The sequence below is a fragment of the Monomorium pharaonis genome, chromosome 8, assembly GCF_013373865.1.
Source record: "Monomorium pharaonis isolate MP-MQ-018 chromosome 8, ASM1337386v2, whole genome shotgun sequence".
Lineage (NCBI taxonomy): Eukaryota > Metazoa > Arthropoda > Insecta > Hymenoptera > Formicidae > Monomorium > Monomorium pharaonis.
Window position 1 is genome coordinate 10,009,078 of NC_050474.1, and position 14,388 is coordinate 10,023,465.

A 14,388-nucleotide genomic window follows, 5' to 3' on the forward strand; every position below is an offset into this window, starting at 1 on the left:
CGTTAGGGCCGTTGCAGCCCTTGTGATGGCCAACAGTCCGCAGTTGTCACGTCGCAACTTCCCTTTCTTCGGGGAGGACCGAGGAGGTCTTGGCTATTGACGAACATCAACAGTGACCGATTTCTACCTGCAAATCGCCAATTGCGGACCGATATTGGACTAATTATCGTTATTTCCTTGAAAGGAACGTAGGGGGGGGGGGTGCTTACCGCGTCTGGCCGCTACCGCCACACTTTATGCTAAAACGTCGTGGGGGGTCTTTTTGACTTGGGAAGCATGCTACTCATCTCGTGGGAAGAATTTTTATGCCGCGGCCTACCACACTACCTTCAAACGCGCAAAACGAAAAATTGACACGGCGGAGAATTCCTCGGGGCTCCAAACTGACGAAGTAAACTCCTTTGTTTGCAATCCGCGGCTCCACCGTCGAACCATGACTCTAACATCTCACGCGCGACCTTCACCGCTACAACAAAGAAAGACAAAAGTTTTTCACCTTAATACCACCGAATTTAATAATAATAATAATAATAATAATAATAACTATTGAGTGCGTACAGTTATAAAAATGACTGAGATTATGAGCAGAATAAAAGCAAGATAGCAACAACACAGAACAGATATCAGATGGAAGCGAATTAAAGTATTTAGCGGATATGAAAGAAAAAGCAGTACGAAATTTTGAAGAACGATGCAGGGGAGTGGAAAGCAGGTCATGAAAACGCGTGGCGGGCATGTTGTCTATATGAAATTTTGAGTTTAAATGGAGGAGGTTACGAAGATAAGAAAGAGTATTTGAACGAAGAACATTGAAAACGAGACAATATAAATGAAGGATAAAACGTTGATAAATATTTAGCCAGCCTGACCGCACATAATAAGGAGTAATATGATCGAATTTACGTATACCATATAAGAAATGTAGACATGCATTTTGAATACGTTGAATGCGCTTTAGAGTGTGCTGACTTAAGTTGGGTATGTAAACGACGTCCGCATTGAATAATGATAAGACGAAAATTTGTGTGAGGTGAAGTTTTTGACTAGTAGAAAGAATGTGTCGAAGAGGATATAGTTGACGGAGACGAGCGTATGCGGCCCTACATTTAATGGAGACATGATGTTTAAAAGACAATGAAGATTTAAAGTGCACACCAAGAATTCTAATAGAGGAAGGAGAGTTGAAGGTAACGGAATTAAGAACGAGGTTAAAGGATTGAGTACGAGACAAGGTAGAAGGAGATCCAACAAGTAACGACGCTGACTTGGAAGAATTTAGCGATAGATCATTTGATATAGCCCATTCCGCAATACACTGAAGATCGCAATTTAACAAGTTGACAATAGAGGCAGATTCAGATGCGGAAAAGGACTTGACAAGTAATACATCATTAGCGTACATGTAAATCTTAGATTCCAATGAAAATAAGGATAGGTTGTAACCGGTCGCGAGCGTTGGAAACGTAAAGATTCTAGGATAGTAAGCGTGCTCAAACCTTTGTTGTATGAAGATCGTGTCTCAGCACTGGTCACCAGCTTCTTTTACCTCCCAGAAGCAAGGAACTCTGTAATCTCTAATCTCTGTTTTTGTTTCAGGTCTCGCTGCTACCGTCGGATCACCGCCGTCTACCAGGATCGTCTCGCCCTCGCCGTCGGATCACCGCCGTCTACCAGGATTGTTCCCGTACGCAGGATATCACCAGGTAAGTAAGGTTCTATTGTAATAATCTCACTGGCTTTGCACTAATCCTTTCTCTTTTATTTTCAGGTTCACTAGGATTTCGTAGCACAGGATTCCATGCAAGAACGTCGCAGGATAGCAAGAAACTTTGAAACAGTGTATTTGTTTTTCGTAACACAATAAAATTTATTTATCAAACTTAATTCACTATAACAACTCCCCGTTCGCGTCACTTAAATTTACACTCGTGTGCGGAACTTCTTCGTCTACTTTTTTTTCGTGTATTACAATTTCCCCGAACGCGACGCTTAAATTCATAGTCGTGTCCGGTAAGTGTACTTAGTGTTCGCGAGGTGTAATAAACGTAACTCGCGTAGCGTTGCCTACTCGCATTCGGTGATTTAATATTATCTCGCGTATTAATTTGCGAGGTTATCTAACACGCCGCTAGCTTCCGCTTTTTAATCGTCTCGTGCACATTTGCTCGACAGCATTCACTACGCGTCGTGTGTTCGTATTACGCCCTTGGTGACGCGGTACGTCGCCCGCGGAACGATGTAACAATTGGTTATTTCGCGCGTCAAAGACCACGCCCGAGTCGTATACATATATCGCGAAAATCTTCCTTGACACTCGACGATGTGTCTCGCATGAAAGATTCAACGAAACTCGTTGGGAGCACGCGTCGCACGCTTTTATACGCGCTCGCTCCCTCTCTGACTCCCTTCGCCAATGGTAGAGTCGTATGGTGTCGCTCGCTTCCCTCGGTCAATCAGAACGCTTCCGCGTTCCCTCCGTGTCCGTCGTCCAACAGGAGCTCGCCCCACAACTTGCCTCTGCCGGATGGATCGCCTGGCCAATCCAGGAAGACGTGCTTGGCTGCGCTCCCCTCCACTCGGGATTCAGCCAATAGAATCATTTGGGCTCTCGCCTCCGCTCGAAGATGACGAGAACAGTGCGTGGCACTGAAAAGTGCCGATGTCTTTGTAACGTTAATGTGTAGGCAATGCCTACGTGCATCGGCTGCACTTTAGGTGGCATCGGATTTTCGTCTATTCTTAAAACTAACTTATTACTAATAATAACAATTTTATAATGAAATAAATGCTTCTAAATGCCAAAGTAAACAAATAAAATGAAACTGGTCACGTCACTGCGACCCACATGCATAATGCATACGTTAACAAAAATGAAATATTCAAACGCAATAAAATAACTACTAAGGTTACTAAATAGTATTCTTGGATACGTATAATGAGCTTTGGCATGATTTGACTTTAACTTATAACTAACATGCAATAACTACTAACTCTAAATATGCGTATATCAAAAATATGGAAAATTAATATTAGATTGCGCTTCTCGCATTCGCGCTTAATTCAACGCGTAAGTTATGACAAAATGAAATGTGTTGCGTATCGCACGCTTTGTTTAACTGAAACGAATAAACTAAACTTTCTTGGCGTTCCGTGCGCCCTTTCTCAAACAAAATAAAATAAAATAAAAACTTCGTAAAATCAACGAATCTAAAATAAAATAAAATATAACGCGTTTTTCCGCGTCGCTCGCGCTTCTTAACGTTTAGCGCTTGTGAGTACGCTCGTGTAGTCGCTCCAACCTTATTGCGGGCCTCCGCGTCTCCACCCGCTCAGCTGTGCTGCTCGCCGCTCTGCTTGCTGCACCCCGATCGTCTGGCTCTGCACTGGTGGATGGTGTGGCCGATTTCTCCTTGTCACCATCTCTTAGAGGCGGTTTCAAGGTCAGCCACAAAAATATTGAAAAGCAGCGGATCAAAGATGGACCTCTGAGGAACATCTGAGGGAACAATACGAGGGAGCGAGAACTTAGGAAGAGGATCACAAATCAAAACACTTTGAGAACGCCCGGAGACATAGGAACGCATGAAGGACAAGGCTGAGAGTGACAGTCCGTAGTATTTGAGCTTAGCAAGAAGTAATTCATGATTTACGGTGTCAAAAGGTTTTGGAGAAATCAAGTTCAATAAGGGATGACACCAAGCTATTGTCGAGAGACTGTAGAACAATGTTAGTCATGTGTAGAAGTGATGTGGTGGTACTATAGAATTTATGGAATCCTGACTGGAAAACTGGGATAGCGTTTATACTATTAAGGAAAGAGTTGAGTTGATTAAAGCAGATACGTTCCAGTATTTTAGAAAGAAAGAGTGAAAGAGAAATAGGACGAATGGAGGAAGGTGAGGAAGGATTGCGATTTTTAGGTAGAGGAATAACTGTGGTGTATTTCCAGAAAGAGGGGAAGGTATTTGATAAAGAGAAGTTTATGATGTGTAAAAGGTGATCAAGACATTGAGGAATGCAGAGAAGGCATTCGACCAGAGAGATCGTAGGGACCATCTGACGTTAGTTTCATCTTTGATATATGATATACATCGGACATGGACACAAGACTAAAATGGAATAAAAGCGAGGAATCAAATTTGGAGTCGAGAAAGGAAAATAAAGTAGAAAAAGAACAGGAAGAAGGCGGGAGAGAGTCAATGAAATAGTCATTTAGGATATTAGGATTTTGAAGATGCACAGGGATATAACGTGCAGGAGAACACCGTCCACCGACATGAGTAAGATTACGCCAGAACTGACTTACGCCGAGGAGAAAGGAAAGAATTAAGAAAAGATTGTTTCTCTATGTGAATGATAGAAGTTGTAAGATTTCGCATGCCTTGTAATGATGCCAGTCAGATAACAATTTTATATGCTGGTATTTTAACAGGGAGCGATTTTTTATATTTATAAGTTTACGTACGGCTGAAATAATCCAGGGGGCAAACGGTTTACTGATGTGCTTAGCTGTTACCGGCGCAAGATGTTTGAACACTGACATAATAGACGATGTAAAAAAATATACTTTTTCATTGACAATCGTAGCATCATAGATTCTCGACTAGTCTGTGGCATTCAATTCCGCGGATAGCAATTCGTCAGGTATGCTAAGTAGATTACGTCTCAAAATCCTACCGTGACGACAGGGCCTTGGAAAAGCCAAAAAGACATAGATTACACAATGATCGCTAATGTCAAATGATTCACTCACATCCGACTTAACAACATCAATGCTAGATGAAAGCAGAATTAAATCCAAAAGCGATGAAACATCATGAGTGATACGCGTTGAAGAATCAATTATTTGGTTTAAATTAAATAATGTCAAAAGATTTTGGACGACACGCATTTTTGAATTAGAGACTCGCATATTAACATCGGAGTCGCCCATACATACAATGTCATCAGAATTACAAGCAGCGACCGATAATCAAGATTCTAGGTACGCAAAATCAGCAAGGGGCGATCGCGGAGGTCGATAAAAACAGAATAAACAGAATAACGCTTCTTTTGCAATAGGATACTAATACCGATAATGTTTATAGTAGTGCCCGTGAGAGGAATGATAAGATTCATTGGAGAGAAGGCATACGCATTATTTATATATAAAGCAACACCTCCAGATCCGGTACATCTATTGCACCTGAGCAAACAGTATCCGTCCATATTAAACGCGTCAGAATCGTCCGTCTCACGCAGCCAAGTTTCGTTAACCGTGAACACGTCCAACTCAAACAAAGAAATAAGATCCTGGATAGAAGGAAAGTGCGGTGCAAGCGATCTCGCGATTATGCACAATACGCAGTAGGGCCTCACTCCTTGACATGACCTGTGGTAAGGAAGAAGCTACGGAAGAAGAATGCGAGTCAAGTAGAGGAGACAAGAGAAGAAGGGACAGGAGACGGCGAGATAGCAAGAGGCAGTGAGACCATCAGAGGTCATGCAGATTCTGTAGGAAACGTCCCCGCGGAGGGCGCAAGCGACGCAGACGAGGCGCTAATCGAAGAGTCAACATTTGGTGCCAACTGAAAAGATTCCGGAGATGTATATTGAATTTGTCGCCATAGTTCCACTCCCGTAGTCGCCAGTTTATCTTGCTATCAAGTTAATATTACGATACTTTTAAGAAAGGAAGAACGCTGAAACAATGAATAAACATCACTGACGTGCATTTAAAGTTGTTCATTACTAGAGCGGAGAGAGAGGGTACATCCAGAATGAACGCAGAACGACAAAAAGAGGAGAAAAATCAGAAAGGCAACCTTCTCCTTAGCCGCCTTCGACCTGCAGACGGGCACTTTGGTGCCCGGTCTGCACAGAGAGGAGTCAGGTGGCTGACCATTGGTTGGGAGTCGTGGGTTGCTGGGCCCGGCGCCCTGGAGAGTGGCTGGTCGACACCAGCAAAGAGGCGGACCGTGGGAAGAAGGGGGAGGTGTCTCCCCTTGCGACCGAGGATGTCGGAGTTGCTTGGCCGCCGGGGACATGATAGGGTTCAGCCCTCCCCCCGATGACCGGACAAGGACAAGGGGCGAGACCGCGGCAGGCATGATAGGGTGTGCCCCCCCCTGCCGACGGTGCTGTCACGTCCGGGGGATGGGGTGACCAGTGTAGGTTGCCCTTTTCCCTCGAGGAGGAGGCCTGAGAGGGGGCAGGACGGTATGCCTCTCTCTCTTTCTGCGACGAGGAGACCGGATTCGATGGACGGGGTTGGGGCCGTAGGGCCCATTCCATAACCTTATGGAAAAATTTTAGTCTACGTCGACACAGTACGGCTTTAAATTTGTAACGTGTACATTCCCTACTAGTAAGTTTTCTGAATTTGTGAGTTTGTACACCACGGGAAAAAGAATTTTCGCGATTCGAAAGGATCCATAAAATGGACCCGAAAGAAACGGAGCCGTCGCCGACGAAATTGCAGTCCTGCCACCAAGAATACGAAAATTCAAGTCTCGTGCCTGAGATTTGCGAGTGCGTAGCGACAGCGCATGTAACGCGTTGCACGCGAATCAGGCTGCAGGATTGCGACCAATAAGGGCTTGACCTTTGGCAAGCTAGGGCCTGCGGCCTGATTTGCGTGCGACGCATTACATGAGTTGTTGCTACGCACTCGCAAATCTCAGGCGCGAGACTTGAATTTTCGTATCTTTGGTGGCAGGACTGTTTGCAATTTTGTCGGCTCCGTTTCCTTTGGGTCTATTTTATGGATTCTTTCGAATCGCGAAAATTCTTTTTCCCGTGGTTAGCGCACGGTGCGATAGCGCCCCGGTAGCTCTCGTGTAAAGTTTTAGTAAATTCCCGATAGCGCATGTTCTGGTAGCACAATAAAAAATGTATTAACTCAATAGCGCACAGAGTAAAAACCGCATCCCGATAGCGCACATCACAACAATGCACATCCCAATAACGTACAATGAAAAAGTTCCGTACATTTAGTAGACGACTTTAATATTTTTTACTTTTTATTATGTTAATTGGTTGGGAATCGTTTGGACAAGTTTAGGAAACGCTTTCATAATTTAGAAAATAATAGTTTAGTCAAAATTAATCAATAAAAATTGGGTTTTAAGCTAGCAGACATAATGTCAAAAAATTTTTTCTCGTACGTCAATCGATTCGAAATTATTTGGGAAACACGTTTGTAAAATTTCAGAGTTTGAGAAATAATAATTTCGTTGTAATTAATAAAATAAAGTTAGTATTTGAAAATTTTCTATAAAGTTCCGCGAATGTTCAGATAACAGACATAATGTCAAAATGTACTTTTTTATGTGTAAATTAATTCGAAATCATTTAGGAAACACGTCTGTAAAATTTCAGAGTTTGCGAAATAATAATTTTGTTATAATGAAAAAAATTTATATCTGAAAATCCGCCATGAAGTTCTCAGCCATATACGAACAAATTTTCTACCATCGACTGTAAATTTGTGATAAAAATATTAAGGTAATTATTATTATAAATTACATTTATTTATATATACTTGATGCAATTTCCTCATGTAACCATAAGATTTTGATCAATTGCATTGTTCAACTTATAACACAGGCACACAAAAAAAAAGTGGTTGGTCCGGCGGACTAGACTAGTCAATCCTTATGTATTTCGACCCGTTGAATCCGAATCCATGGTCAGAATTGCAAAGTTAGTTCGCATTTTCTAACCTTAAAAAAATTTTTTTTTAATGTTAATCCGGCGAACCAGACTACTCAATCTTTATGTATTTTGACCCGCTGAATCCAAATCCAAGATGAGAAATTTCGAATTGGCTCATATTTTCCTAACCTCAAAAAAAAATTTTTTTTTATGTTGGTCTGGCGGACCAGAATAGTCTATTTTTATGTATTTTGACCCGCTGAATTCAAATTCAATGTCAAAATTGCTGCATTGGCTCATTTCTTCCTAATCTAAAAAAAAAATTTTTTTTAATTTTGGTCCGGCCAATTAAGCAATTCTGACCTTAAATTTGGATTCAGCGGGTCAAAATACATAAAAATAGACTATTCTGGTCTGCCGGACCAACATAAAAAAAATTTTTTTTTTAAGGTTAGGAAAAAATGAGCCAATTCGGAAATTCTGATCTTGGATTCGGATTCAGCGGGTCAAAATACATTGACTAGTCTGGTTCGCCGGACCAACATTAAAAAAAAATTTTTTTTTGAGGTTAGAAAATGCGAGTTAACTTTGCAATTCTGACCTTGGATTCGGATTCAACGGGTCGAAATACATAAGGATTGACTAGTCTAGTCCGCCGGACTAACCACTTTTTTTTTGTGTGCCTGTGTAATTAGCCAAATTAATTAATCGCATTACTTAGTTTTTTAGGTTAAGTTGACAGCAGTTGACAGATAAACATGTGCAACGACACGTCATCACAGACGAATCTGTTTAAGAAAACAGCCTTTGTAAGCGAATTGTAAGTCCTATGTTAATCGTCATTTTATATATAATCAAGAGACACGGTAGTGTCTCGCGCCAAGTGAACGCGCAGCGCGAGACCACCGTACATTTATGCGAGTACGCGACTTGCGAGCACCTGAGATTATCAGATCTCAATAACGATTTAACCGATTGAGTTCTAACTAGGTTCAATCGAAAGCTTGGGTTTGATTTATAAAATAAAATGTTTTCATTTTTCTTCTGCGTGCTCTACGAGCAGAGATATAGCGACGCAAAGTCCTAAATGTAAATTTTTCATTTAAGATACGTCGTCGGTCTTTGTCGAGTACACGAATTCAACACAAGAGGGCTCTTCTAATCTAAGATTTACTTGTGACAGTTTCTTATAAAATATATACTGCATATTTATATGTTGATTAATTGCTGTCATTCGTGATATGATCGTTTTGTGAGAGTAAAGAATAAATATTAAGTAATATATCTGTAAATCGTACGGTTAATAATTTCTTATAAGAAAAGTCTCGTAGATCCGATGAGAAGTGCGCGTTCGTATATACTTTGACGTTAGCAGACGAGTCCGCGGTGAGTTTCACGGCGATAATGTGACAGTTCGGGATTAATGATGTGACGTGTGCGAGGTTAATGACGAGCAAGTTTTTATTTATTTCTGTACGCATTGCGGAAGGAGATTATAGTACAACGTACTATTCGTTGTACAATTAGATAAGTATATTATATAAAATTTTCATTTTTTTAATGGAAATAATTATTTTGAGATAAGTCAATATACTTTGTGCCATGTTTTATTTTTAGTTATATATTAAAAAAGAAAGAAAGAAACACTGTATTTGAAGGTAAAGTAGAATAGAAGAAGAATAGATAAAAGAAAGAAAGAATCGGTAAGGAGAGAGAGAGAGAGAAAGAAGAAAAATTTTAATAGTTAAGAAAAATTGAGAGAGAAAAGTAAGAAGAATAAAATAAAGTAAGTCACATATATATACATATAAATAAATTATAATTAATGTATATTAAAAAGAGTGTTATTGTCAAATTGAGAGAAAGGAAGAGAAAGAGAGAGAGAGAGAAAGAGAGAGAGAGAGAGAGAGAGAGACAGAGAGAGAGAGAGAGAGAGAAGAATAACATTGTGTAATAATATTTATATACATATGTATATATGTATGTTTTTCCCTGAATATTATAAAATATAGTTTTTATCATTTGATAGTGAAAACGATGAATATTTTCAAGATGAATTTGCCTAGAAATATCGAGAGAAAAAGAGAGAGAGAGAGAGAGACAGAGAGAGAGAGAGAGAGAAAGAGAGAGAAGAAATAAGGAAGAATATCAGGTAACAACAAAATAGAAAATAACGTTGCTAATAATGTGTTTATATGTATGTATTTATTTTTATTTGTATGTATGTATGTACATATAAGAATGTACGTACCTATGTGCGTGCGTGCGTGCGTGTATGTGTGTGTGTGTGTGTGTGTGTTTTATCTCTCTCTCTCTTTTTTTTTATAAATAATGCTTTCTTTCTTTTTTTCTTTATGTTATCCATAGTTCTAATAATTATTCGTTATTACTCGTATACGATATTTATTACGAGTAATTATTTAAATTATTAGAACTATATATAACATAAGGAAAAAAAAAGAAAAGCATTACTTACACAAAGAAAAACAGGGAGAAAGAGATAAATAAAATTTACAAATAACACACACAGACACACATATACACACATATGTAGATATATACATCCTTATATATATTTACTTATATATATATATATATATATATATATATATATATATAAACATATTTATATATATAATCTAGACAATCTAAGATATTACTTTTTCCAAAAATTAGTATGTAGAAATATAACATGTATATATGTATACGTACTTTTTTTAGTAGAAAAGAACCTTCAAATCATTGTGGCTGTTTCTCGATTATCTGCTGAAAGAGAAAAAAAAAGAGAGAAAAAGAAAATAATAAGCACAGCCATAAAAAACCTTTTTTTTAAATATAAGCCACAAAAAATTGACAAATTACAAACAGAAGTTGACAAAAGTAAGATAGAGAATGAAGCTCTACAGAAAATTACAAATCATACAGTATTAGATAACAATAATTTTTTTAAACAATTTATTTTAATGTTTAATAATTAAATGAATTACATTATAATTTAATAATATAAAAATTAACATTATTATTATTAACAAATTCATTTAAATTTTATTATTAACAATAAAATGTTGTTACAGATTCGAAATTTAACACAAAAAATTCTTCTTGATGTCCACTTATCTAAAATCATACAAAACAAAGTATAATTAATTTTTAACTTCTAATAGATTCAGAAAGAAATAGAAAGGGAGAAAATTGTACCACACACACACACACACACACACACACACGCACACGCACACGCACACACACACACACACACACACACACACACACGCACACACACAATCAGTAGTTAAGTGTGGTACAATTTTCATTTATACATATATACATATATGTATGTATTAATATAATAATTTGTTTTTACTTCATACCCTTGTTTCCTTCCTCGTTTACCCCAATTATAATGCGCTGAAGAAAGTTAATTGGTACAAAAATTTCATAAACCTCTCTTGTTGACGTCGCACGCCACTTCTTCTACCCCTACCTCTCCATTCTATATAATTATAATACATTATAAATATATATATGTTATTGTAACAAGAATTAATACTAAATTATATACATATATATAAAATTTACTTGCAATTTATTTAATATTGAATTTTATTACAATTTATTGTAACAAGAGTCAATATTACATACACACATACACACATACGCATATATATGTATATACAGGGTGTAATGTAATCGGAAGCCATCCCGTAATGGAAAGACGGGATCGAGATGAACATAAAAGTCCAATATTGTCTTGGGTTAGGTCTATCAATAATCGAGATATAAATTTTTCAAATTGTACGAATGAGAGCGCGCCGTGTGAAGAGCCGAGACGCTCGAGCTGTAACGCGGCCCACTGTGTCGAGCATTGGCTGCCGGCGGCGGGGGGAAGAAGGAGAAGCGGTGCCGCTGCCTGTGCTTCGCCGCCCTCGCGTCTCACTGCACCGCGCCAATACTCGTGGCAATGGCAGCTATGCACATTCGCGATTACTTGACAAATTAGGACAGTTAGCAAAGATATGACAAATTAAAACCGTAATAAACTGCTGTGATTAAGAAAGTCGAAAGAGCGAAAGCGATAGATACTTATGGAATCTACAAATAACCTAATTTCTATCGTAATTGTGAATAAGTAAATTAATAAAAGTTTTTCGTACATTCACGAAAGATTCTTTCTTTTTCTTAAATATCTTATTTACAGTATCATACAATTCTAACTTTGTTTCTTATCGAATTGTGTCGTACTGTTAAATCCTTGATGAAAACATTAATAAAAAATTAACATAAATTTACAATTGATTCTTAAAGTGATAATTTTCTTTTATAAGTGTATTATAATATTTGCCGCATCAAATTCTCTCATCGTTTCTTATTGTTTTTTTTCCATGGAATGTTAAATTAACGAAGGTTTATCACGATTAATATCTACGATTGATTCTTCATATATTCTCATTTCGTAAATATTTAATTAGAAAATTATAAAATGCGCGATATATCCATATAATATGTTACACTCATCGTTCATAACACGATAGAAAAGTATCTCTTGATGTAACGATTTCACAATAGATTATGCCTTCTACGATAATTATGCTTAGAGATGTTCAATATCAAATATTATTAATAACGAAGAATTTTTTAAACGAAGAAGTATTCATGCCTGATCTAATGATTTCGTGATAAATTATACGATACGATCGTAATTATATTTGGAGATGTTAATGTCACCAGTATGGTTAACAACAAAGTGTTTTCTTTCGTAATTATACAATAGAGAACTTAAGTTTACGAAATATTCCAACCGAACTATTAAACACGATGTCTCCGTAGATATTTTGTCATATTCCAACGAGAAAATATACTGAACTTATACAAATTTAAATCAACTTCTGTATTTATTGACTATTTGGATTTATTTATTTTTTAAAATTTTAGATGGAAATCGATGAAGACGCATTGTTAGAAGTTTATGATGTAATTAATTTTCCAACAAGTCCTATATCCGTTCCTGTGAGAACCGAAAAGCATTCAATCGACGATCACGCTAGTAATGATCGTCCCACGCGTTATCGCCCCGCTCGTGATCGCTCCACTCGTAATCGCCCCACTCAAGATGGCTCCGTTCGTGATCGATCTGCTGAAGATGGCTCCGTTCGTGATCATCCTGCTCAAGGTGGCTCCGCTCGTGGACCTACTAGTGAGCATTCTATTAACGATCGCCCTAGCCTTCGAAATTCTGAAATTCGTCCTGGAGTGGATCGTACTGGAACTAATCCTATTGAAGATCTCCAGTCTCCAAACGTTCCACGTAATAATATTTTAATTAAATATAAATATAAATATATATACATATATATGCGTATGTGTGTATGTGTGTATGTAATATTGACTCTTGTTACAATAAATTGTAATAAAATTCAATATTAAATAAATTGCAAGTAAATTTTATATATATGTATATAATTTAGTATTAATTCTTGTTACAATAACATATATATATTTATAATGTATTATAATTATATAGAATGGAGAGGTAGGGGTAGAAGAAGTGGCGTGCGACGTCAACAAGAGAGGTTTATGAAATTTTTGTACCAATTAACTTTCTTCAGCGCATTATAATTGGGGTAAACGAGGAAGGAAACAAGGGTATGAAGTAAAAACAAATTATTATATTAATACATACATATATGTATATATGTATAAATGAAAATTGTACCACACTTAACTACTGATTGTGTGTGCGTGTGTGTGTGTGTGTGTGTGTGTTTGTGTGTGTGTGGTACAATTTTCTCCCTTTCTATTTCTTTCTGAATCTATTAGAAGTTAAAAATTAATTATACTTTGTTTTGTATGATTTTAGATAAGCGGACATCAAGAAGAATTTTTTGTGTTAAATTTCGAATCTGTAACAACATTTTATTGTTAATAATAAAATTTAAATGAATTTGTTAATAATAATAATGTTAATTTTTATATTATTAAATTATAATGTAATTCATTTAATTATTAAACATTAAAATAAATTGTTTAAAAAAATTATTGTTATCTAATACTGTATGATTTGTAATTTTCTGTAGAGCTTCATTTTCTCTCTTACTTTTGTCAACTTCTGTTTGTAATTTGTCAATTTTTTGTGGCTTATATTTAAAAAAAAGGTTTTTTATGGCTGTGCTTATTATTTTCTTTTTCTCTCTTTTTTCTTCTCTTTCAGCAGATAATCGAGAAACAGCCACAATGATTTGAAGGTTCTTTTCTACTAAAAAAAGTACGTATACATATATACATATTATATTTCTACATACTAATTTATGGAAAAAGTAATGTCTTAGATTGTCTAGATTATATATATAAATATGTTTATGTATATATATATATATATATATATATATATATATATGTAAGTAAATATATATAAGAATGTATATATCTATATATGTGTGTATATGAGTGTGTGTTATTTGTATTTATCTCTTTCTCCCTGTTTTTTTTTGTGTAAGTAATGCTTTTCTTCTTTTTTTCCTTATGTTATACATAGTTCTAATAATTTAAATAATTACTCGTAATAAATATTGTATACGAGTAATAACGAATAATTATTAGAACTATAGATAACATAAGGAAAAAAAGAAAGCATTATTTATAAAAAAAAAGAGAGAGAAAGAGATAAAAAATACACGCGCGCGCGCGCGCGCACACACACGCGCACACACACACACACACACACACACACACACACACACACAGGTACGTACATCC

General features: G+C 36.8%; 2 protein-coding genes across 9 annotated transcripts in view; both read left to right on the plus strand.

Annotated features, from left to right (window-relative positions):
* Positions 1 to 1,884, plus strand: part of LOC105837590 (transmembrane protein 170A) — a 28,930-nt gene extending 27,046 nt beyond the window's left edge. For all 5 annotated transcript variants that reach the window (XM_036291004.1, XM_012682487.2, XM_012682488.3 and 2 more), the window contains 2 exons: positions 1,597 to 1,703; positions 1,769 to 1,884. In XM_036291004.1, the coding sequence (XP_036146897.1) occupies positions 1,597 to 1,703; positions 1,769 to 1,833 (172 nt within the window). In that variant the 3' untranslated portion in view covers positions 1,834 to 1,884. The remainder of the gene's footprint in view (positions 1 to 1,596; positions 1,704 to 1,768) is intronic.
* A 7,490-nt stretch (positions 1,885 to 9,374) lies between these two features.
* LOC118646980 lies at positions 9,375 to 13,994 on the plus strand. Of its 4 annotated transcripts, XR_004964319.1 has the most exons (5): positions 9,375 to 9,421; positions 9,665 to 9,787; positions 12,568 to 12,940; positions 13,157 to 13,278; positions 13,493 to 13,994. XR_004964319.1 is itself a non-coding variant. In XM_036291008.1 (3 exons), the coding sequence occupies exons 1-2, from the start codon at positions 12,568 to 12,570 to the stop codon at positions 13,249 to 13,251; spliced, it is 468 nt and encodes a 155-aa protein (XP_036146901.1). In that variant the 5' UTR covers positions 12,192 to 12,567; the 3' UTR covers positions 13,252 to 13,278; positions 13,493 to 13,994. The 4 variants fall into 4 exon arrangements, 1 of the variants encoding a protein (XP_036146901.1); XR_004964318.1 differs by lacking the exon at positions 9,375 to 9,421 and having other exon boundaries at positions 9,549 to 9,787; XR_004964320.1 differs by lacking the exons at positions 9,375 to 9,421; positions 9,665 to 9,787 and adding an exon at positions 11,489 to 11,764.
* Positions 13,995 to 14,388: the final 394 nt, after the last annotated feature.